The 8,982-nt window shown below is 39.9% G+C and overlaps 1 protein-coding gene across 3 annotated transcripts; it reads right to left on the minus strand.

The window, feature by feature from the left end:
• Positions 1 to 2,164: 2,164 nt before the first annotated feature.
• LOC115386959 (galectin-3-binding protein B-like) lies at positions 2,165 to 7,921 on the minus strand. 3 transcript variants are annotated; one of them, XM_030089431.1, is made up of 8 exons: positions 7,896 to 7,921; positions 6,984 to 7,059; positions 5,837 to 5,941; positions 5,451 to 5,654; positions 4,338 to 4,487; positions 3,969 to 4,260; positions 2,751 to 3,838; positions 2,165 to 2,521 (listed from the first exon to the last, which is right to left on the minus strand). In XM_030089431.1, exons 3-7 carry the CDS (start codon positions 5,919 to 5,921, stop codon positions 2,788 to 2,790), a joined length of 1,782 nt encoding a protein of 593 aa, XP_029945291.1. In that variant the 5' UTR covers positions 5,922 to 5,941; positions 6,984 to 7,059; positions 7,896 to 7,921; the 3' UTR covers positions 2,165 to 2,521; positions 2,751 to 2,787. The 3 variants fall into 3 exon arrangements, with proteins under 3 accessions (XP_029945291.1, XP_029945290.1, XP_029945292.1); XM_030089430.1 differs by having other exon boundaries at positions 2,166 to 2,521; positions 5,451 to 5,657; positions 7,896 to 7,920; XM_030089432.1 differs by having other exon boundaries at positions 2,167 to 2,521; positions 4,338 to 4,472; positions 5,451 to 5,657; positions 7,896 to 7,918.
• Positions 7,922 to 8,982: the final 1,061 nt, after the last annotated feature.

Genomic DNA, 8,982 nt, shown 5'->3' on the forward strand with positions numbered 1-8,982 from the left:
TTCACCGGCTCTCTGACGTTCTGTGACCAATGAGCTGACAGAGATGGCTCGACAACACAGAATCACTCTGATCTCATTGGTCAAAAAAAGACCGCTCCTCGTGGGCTTCAGCAGTTCATTTGCCAACAGTCAGCTGGTCACAGAGCACACGGGAAGAAGTCAATCAAAACATTAAAGCAGCAGCATGGCTTCCAGAGACATGTAAGTTTGTGCCGTTTCCAGATCGGATATATCATGTTTAGTTCATTGATGTGTGTCTGCTGCTGCAGACTGTGGTGTGTTTTCAGTTTAGAAACGGAACCTTGTTGGGTTTTTTTTTGTTCAGAAGTTTTTTCAGCTTTGATTTTGCACTTTTTTAGTTGTTAGTTAGTTTTTAGTTGAAAATAAAAAAAAGAACATGTTAAAATCCAGAAGAGACAGCAGCTGTTTGATGTTATTTTGCACATTTAGCAATAAATATAGAATAGAATAGAATAGAATAGAAGACTTTATCAATCTCACAGTGGAGAAATTTGCAGGTGTATAGGCTCATAGAACTCACAGCAGGATGCAAAAGTAATGAATGGTGCAATAATTAACAAATGATAGTGCAAATCATACTAGGATTGATAATAGAAGCAAAAGACAATAAAGATTTAACTGTATGTACAACCTGAATCTTAAAATTATAACAGGATATATATATATATATATATATATATATATATATATATATATATATATTATATACAATATATACAATACAATATGCAATATATGATGCAATATATAATTATACAGTATGAGATATAATATGTACAATATGTTTTAGCGGAGTGAATGGATGATAAAGTGTCGCTGAATTTCTTAAAGGGGGGGTGCAGAATATTATAATGTCCAGGATTATTGCACATATTCTACACAGTAGAATTGTACAGTCTGACACGGTGGGGATGAGAGACCTGTGGTAGCTCCTTCCTGCTCTGAGGGTCTCAGTCTCCTCTGAAGGAGCTGCTGAGCTGCTCTACCGTCCGGTGCAGTGGCTGAGAGCTGCTGTCCATGATGATGATGATACTTGAATGATAACTGTCTCACTGTAGGCCTCAAATACAAACAGATCAAGCTGATCATGAGTTATTGTAATCTTGCTACTGTAGGTGTAATGCAGTAGCCTAATGTGTTTTTATAGTCTGTAGTAGGTATAACTGTGGCAAAATGCTGTTATATATGCGTTTTTCACCCCCCAAAAACCCAGTTTTTTTCAGCTGCCCGCGAGAGGCGTTCCTTATTTCAATCTCTGGGAGTTGGCAACCCTAGTACTTACCACCACCTAAAAGTTTCACACATTACACACATGATGCACCTTACACTTATGCATCACCCCCACTGTATTAATTGTTCGATGTATTCAAGTTTTTGGGAAAGAAAGAGTTGGTATTGGTTGTCAGGAGCCATTTTTCATTTTTGTGACACAGAACTCTGTTATCACATTTGTTAATTATTTTGGTTTTGGGTTGTTGAAAGAATCTGAATGGGAGTATCTTTTGTTTTGAATCTTTGTATATAGTTTTTCTATGGACGTAAGCCAACAAGGGATGAAACACAATTTGCCTGTCTCACTCGTGTTTTCTCCTGTTATCACAGGTTTGTAAACGGCATGCAACACAAATGAGTTCAAAAACATCTTTCATAGTGTGTTGTGAGTTAGATTATGTGAAGACTGTCATTTTGGAGTAGGAATGTGTATTTTGTTCACTTTAATGTCCGTATTATAAGATGCAAATGAGTTTTAATAGTGAGCTCATTTAATTCAAATCAGCTTTATTTATAAAGTGCCAGTTACAACACAGTCATTTCTCGACACTTTTACAGAGCAAACCCAACAGATCCATATAGTTTAAGCTATATGCAGCATGAAATGGCTGCTTTATAAGGTTCTGGTCCTCTTCTTTTTACTTTTTGATTAACCGTGTAAGGCTCCAGTTGAAGTCTGTGAATGTTATATATGTGAGTTTCCTTTGTATCTATTGTGTTGGAAGATGTTTCATGTTATCTATACCAGCAATGCCAGTATTATCATGGGGGTTCGCAGTATGTTAGTGATTAACACATGTTAAAACTTTTGTTTGTTGTTTTACAAATCTTTGTATATGAAAAAGTCAAGAGAATGTGTTGATATCATACATTTTATTGTTTTAACATCACAAATAGCAAATGCAATAAGAAAGTGATCGAGCTGTAAAAAAAATAAAACCGAGATATCTCACATGAAAGTGTAAGCATAAACTTCCCTACCCCAGTGATATAAGCTCATGAAAAATATCTTTACTTATATGTGTGTGTGGCTGTAAATATGTGACTCTGTCTTCTCTTGTAAATATGTCCAGATGTTTAAATTATTTGTGCATGTTTCCATGATGACACATCATGTGTAAATAATGTTATGTAAATATATGTGAGTTCATGCTGCTGAAGCACCCAAAACAAATCCCTAATGCCACGTGGCGATGAAAATCTACATGATTATGAGGAAAGAGATTATGGTAACACTTTACTTGAAGCACCCCTGTATAACACTTATAAGTACATTATATCACTGTATAACTACAGTTATAAACACTCATAAATGATCACAATGCTTTATAACATCAGGACCCTAACCCTAACCCTATGCTGTATAGTGGGTTGTAAACCATTGTGATCATTTATGAGTGTTTGTAACTTATAATGCGTTACACCGGGTGCTTCAAGTAAAGTGTTACCGAGATTATTTCAGAGCAATTCATTGATTGAGATTGATTCAGCCTGTCAGACATACTCTGGTCTCACAACAACTCGGTACGTGTACTGCTCATCAGAACACAGGCATGAAGTACCATTCGTCGCAATGGGAGCCAGGTTGCCTTTGAAGCCCTGAACCTGACACACCGTGCCCTTGCACATCGTCACAACTCGATTGCGATACAACATGTTGTCAGGATTGTAGTTAGGAGCCAGCCATGCGACAGGGACCGACTCGCAGCGCACACCATTCCATGAACATTCGTTCTGGCTCTTGAAGATATTTGCCTGCCAGTAGATCATACTATTATTAAAGATCAGGCTGCTGTGGATAGGTGTCCTGAATGATACAGTCTGAGCATATCGAGAGGGAGAAGAATGAATATAGTAAGAGTCGCGATCATGTTCATACCTTCTGCGAGTATTGAATGGATTCACTGACGGGCCAACGGCAGCGCCCCAGGGCTCAGCAGTATAGATCCTGGGCTGATAATCAGCGCTGTCTTTGCTGAATTTTGGATTGGTGGCCAGTTTGCTAAAAAGCAGAATATTAAACTGAAACGCTGTCAACATTTTCTCACGATACATGTTCTTGTGTGAGCTGTACAGGGAGGAGTTGGACTCCAGGTCATACAGTTTCTCAGCAGGGATCATCGGAAAGCGAATGTGGCTCAACAGCTCAGCCTGGATTTCCAAACTGATGGAGCCCTTTTGCTCTGTGATCCATCTCTCTACAGACTGAAGCACAAAATACTCATCTGCTGCCACCAAATCTGATCGGGGTAGAAGAGCTCCGAGAAGCTCTACAGGAAGGCTATTCCAAGCTGGAGACCTGGTCAGGTTTTGGTAGTTCCAGGCCAGGAACTGGACACAGGTTTCCTTGAGAATTAAATCGCCAGTCTCCACGGCGTAGTTGTAAATGGACACCTGGTTGTGAAAGGTGCTGTCATCTGGGATGACTTTAGAAAACAGCCGACCTACATCCTCCATCAGCTGCTTCACCCCAAAGGTCGACGCCATCCGGTGGACACAGATTGCAGAGGACAGGGTCACATCTATCTTACGGGTGTAAATGTACCTGATAAAGAGAAGGAACGTTGAAGACTTGCGAAATGTTTCAAGATGTTTTTGATTTCTTTCTTGCTCATGCCCAGTAAACAGTTATTGAAAATGAATAAAACATCTATGTAATGTTAGATTCAGCTTACCTGATGAAAGAAGGAAAAAGCAGTTGGCATGATGAACTGACGTCTACCGTGATGCTGGAGATTCCTCCAGAAGCACTGAAAAGGGGGAATAGCGAGAGGATAATTTTGTGTGCACAGATCATTGTCTCGGCCATCTCTATGGTCCCGTTCTCCTGGATGTTTCCAGTGGGGCTTCGGACTAAGATCAAGAAGTCACAGCCGTTCCCACTGTCAAAGATCTGTCCAAGGTCGTCCGACAGACTGATGCTGTGGTCCAGTGAGTGTGTAGAATCATTGATGGTCTCATTGGTGCCTGGAATCACATCATTATTATCAACACAGGTAGAAACAGAAGGAATCTGTGTTCCACGCCAGAGGTCAGATACCTACTTCCTGTTTGACAAAGAACTCCCACATCTTCCTTATGACTGCAGTCAGTTTCTCCCCAGCTTTTAAATTCACAATTCACCAGATGCTTCTCTGTACCTTTACAGTTAATATCATCCAGCCAGATGGGTCCAGGTGTTTCTGGAGGTGAGATAAAAAAAAAAAAAAAAATTTGTGAAATCCTCTGCAGTAAGTCATGAAACCCTCAGAGCTGTTGCGATAAGGCAGGCAAACCAGGCAATTGCCTGGGGCCCCCTGCTGGTCTGGGGCCCCAAGACAACGACTGTTATGAATAAAATGCAACGACAAACCGTGTGAGTCAATGACGTATATTCTATACATAATTCTATACGTCATTGATGTGAGTGCTCCTTGGCAGCCAAGGTGCAATGACACTGTTATCGGGAGTCGGGATCCCCCCTCAAGGGGGCCCCTCTCAGTAGTAGCTGACAGAACACAGCAGTCAGTTTCATGAGCCCTGTAGCCAGCGAAATATAAAACAAATCCAAGGATGAAGCGAATTTATCCATCCGGCAGCCAGAAAAGAAAAGAGAAAAGAAGAGGAAGATATTAAAAAAAACAAGATAGCGGTAAGTGATAAATCACATTAGTCGGGGGGCTTGGGGTAATAAGTTGCTGCAGGTAACTTTGTCCAATGTTTATGTTAGCTACCTGTGTGACGGAATGCTAAACGAACTACAACAGTTTGTAGAATGTGCAACTATTTTTCAAACGAGTTGAGTATGGCTACATGTATTTATTAACAGCATAAGAAAGACGCAGATCTGTTCTAGAATCTCTGTTTATCACATTCAGTGACATGACATTGTAATAACTCTGTGTTACTATAGGCTTGGTTGAAATCTTAACCTTACTATATGTGTGTGTAATTTTATTTATTTTTTACCTGCATTCTTCACACGCTGTTTTTGAATAATGTGTCCTGAGTAGTGTTTTATTCCAAATGTAGAGATTTGCATTTTTTGTGAACCAAAAAATTTTGCCTGGGGCCCCCAAATTCCTTGAAACGGCCCTGGAAACACTTAAATCTGTGATCCTGACATTTGAAACATCTCACTGCCCTCTGGTGGGGAATGTGTGAAGATAAAAGGGCACCTTGTTGGTACTGCCTCCCGATGATCACAGATTTGGCCCCGGGGAAGTTCAGCTGGCGACACACCACCTGAGCCTCAGCCATGTCGAAGTTGTCGTCGCACACCGTCCCCCATCGACCCTCATGGTAGACCTCCACTCGACCCTCAGACACGTCTATGGAGCCGGACAGTCTCACGTCGCCTTCCTTAGGAGTGTAGTTTCTGTCTCCTCATACACACACACACACACACAAATACAAAGTCAGTATTAATCAAGGTCAGATATTGAGCAATGATCCATACAGTCATATCAAGAAATACAGTTGTGCACAAGCTGCCATATAAAGTAAGACAAAATCATTTCCAAGGCAATATGTTTTCCTAAAATGCAGAGTTGAACTGACTTACTGAACATGTTAAAATTCAGAGCGCCTGCAGAGACATAAAGGAGCAGGAGCAGCTGCAGAGAGTGAAGACTTCGACGGGTCAACATTTCCTTCTGCCAGTGTTTGACTGTGACACACAGTGAAGACAAGAAAGTGTCATGTAAACGATGCACTTACATTTACGATTAGGATGATTTTTTGCATTTTTTTTTTTTTTTTTGTTGGCTTTACATCGGGCTATGTGAAAAGGCTTAATGTTGATATCTACAGAAAATATCAGGAATCGTATTTTCCTCCAAAAAACTCTTCACATCTGAGTCTTTTTTTTTACCTCTAAAATTTCTTTTCAAAAGCTTTGACCGACTATAAAAACAGCAAAAATAAAAGCAAAAAAAGCAGTTTTCTTTAAACCCAGCTATTTCATCCTCATGTCTTCTTAAAATACAATGCTTATTAGTATATTTTAATACGCAAAAACAACACAATACAAAAACTCGAATTTGGCACTCAGAGAGCTCAGACCTCCGCCACAGGTCAAATCAGTCACCAACAACAATAAGAACACCATATATAATAAAACAACATTGTGAGCGGGGATGTGACCAGAGCGGAGCGCTGTGGCGTGCGGCGCATGGAGTGGTGCGGAGTGCAGTGCGCTGTACGGAGCGGTGCTCACATGCCGCACAGGCCCCCTGTTGGCGGGCCTGCCCAACTATGTCAAAGACTGCCCTATATCTCAATGATAAAGAATCCTTTAAAAAATTCCTGGATCCAGACTGCGGATCGTCACCAAAATTTATTGGATTCTAAGTTAGCCTAAGACCCACCTTTCCACAGAGTTTCATTGCAATCCGTCCATAAATTTTTCCGTAATGTTGCTAACAAACCAACAAACCAACAAACCGACGTGATTACATAACCTCCTTGGCGCAGGTAATTATTGACATGAAGAAGTCATTTAACTATTAATATTAACTGTAACTATTACTTTTAACTATCACTGTTAAACTAATAAGGAAAAAAATCGACTTTTGAACAAAAAAATCAATTTTAAAATCACCAAACAAAAAAATCCCGGTACTTATGTAATTTGATTTTTTTTTCCCCACCTGTAGTAAAAATGTATTTTTACAAAATTGCCTCAAAAGGTTAATACAAAGAAACTCTATCTGTAATGTATATGTTGCCCTTCTGACAATATAATCAGAAGGCAGCAGTGTAGATGACTGTCTCAATGTGCTGTGGTAGATAATAGAGAGGACACACACATTCAGCTGGTTAACTCCACATATGGAGGTTTATTCTTTGACAGGAATCAAGTATCACATCAATCAGGACATCATCTTCAGTCCCAGTTCATTTAGATTGATCATAACATCTTTTTTGGACAATCTGAATCTGTTACATCCCATTAAATTAATATGTCTCAAGAAGAATTACTTTAACAATATAACTAAGATCATGAACTTATGTCTTACAATCTTACAATCTGTACAAAACCAATTCATACATTTTACTCACAAAATCCTTATTTGAAACAGAATAAAATACATTTTTAACCAAGTACTATGAACTTTGATGACTTAATTCCTATATGCTGATTATAACATACAACACAGTTTACACAAAAGCTGACCAGAGTATGCAGTTCCCTGTAATGGTGCCTTTTATATAGTATTAGTATATATTAGTATTAGTATACAGTATATTAGTATATATAATATTTCTCTTATATTTACTGTCACCTCCAATATGGCATTTCTAATTTGGTAACCACCACACAGTTTTTTACATTAGAAACATTATACTACAAGAACCATTTCCATAAAATGCAAAGTTAATGCAATTTGAAAGTCTCAGTTGTAGATTGTCACACAAGCTACTCCACATTACCCAGCTCCGCTAGCATTAGCATTTATTAACACACCTTTACTGCTTTTCCTCACAAACCTCTTCATGGACGACCTTGCTTGCAACCGGATAAGAACTAGGCTATTCAATAAACAGCATTTTCACCAATTGATGTCAGCTTTTTTTATTTTCATTGTAATGAACTTTTACTAACCTGTGGTGGAGAATAGAAGACACGCACGCTGTGCTGGTTAACTTCACGCAGCCACCATGCACACCTTTATGAGAAGTGAACAAAGTTCGGCTGGATGACGTCACCCAGCAGCCACCTGCCGGGTGACTTTCCATACTCCAGCAGGAGGTGCCAGAACTCCTAGGCCACGCCCCTCAGAGGACACGCCCCCTCACTGCAGGCTGCACTTCTCCAGATGTTCCTGACAGCACAATGGTGTAACAATTGGCTTTTTTGTGGAATAATTGATGGATTAGTTTTTGAAGCTTGCCTTCCATGAGCACATGAAGAAAAGACGAATCCAGGTTCGACAGGATTCACCACTTCACCCGTCCTCATTCAGATATTGGTAATCAATTAATCTCTTGTCTGTGCATAAAACAAATAGAAATGAGCCCATTTTTCTTCTGTAAAAGCTGGAAAGTTAATTTTTTTTATGGCTAGAAGCAAGGCAGGTTGCTGGATGGTAAACAGATCAGAGAGGGGCAGAGTCGATAGGAAGAGCTTCATTTGTGTTTTTATGCACATTCCAGTCTATAAATAACATGAATTTTACTTTTACATGAATATCAAAATATTTTTCTAACATATTTCAATTTCTACATGATTTTTTGGTTCTGGTTTGACCATCAAATCATCAGGAATTAAGACGCCTTGCGTTTTGTTGATCCGTCTCTAGATCACAGTCTCACGCTGAAGGGCAAGCTCTTTAACAGCCAAGACACTGAAAATGATTTTTATCAAGATCTGTACAGATGCAGCTAATGCACCAGCCGGGATACATCCACCAACTCCACCTGCACTGCTGCTCCTGCTTATGGTGCGTTCACACCGGACGCGAATAGCGCGGAGAGGGCGGCCGATTATAGTGACAGGTGGAGGAGCCACAGGGTGGAGGAACCAGCAACCTTCTGGACTAGGGGGAGACCATCTGGACTCAAAGCATCTCAGGCAGCCCAGGCACAAGAAATTACTTTCTTTAGTTTTCCAGACTCCTCCAGGACTTGTGCCTGGCAGGAGGGAATTACAGGGGCTGTATTAAATTCAAGAATCCAATAACAACACTTTAAATACAGCAATCGATG

Source organism: Salarias fasciatus, chromosome 4, assembly GCF_902148845.1.
Source record: "Salarias fasciatus chromosome 4, fSalaFa1.1, whole genome shotgun sequence".
Taxonomy (NCBI): Eukaryota; Metazoa; Chordata; class Actinopteri; order Blenniiformes; family Blenniidae; genus Salarias; species Salarias fasciatus.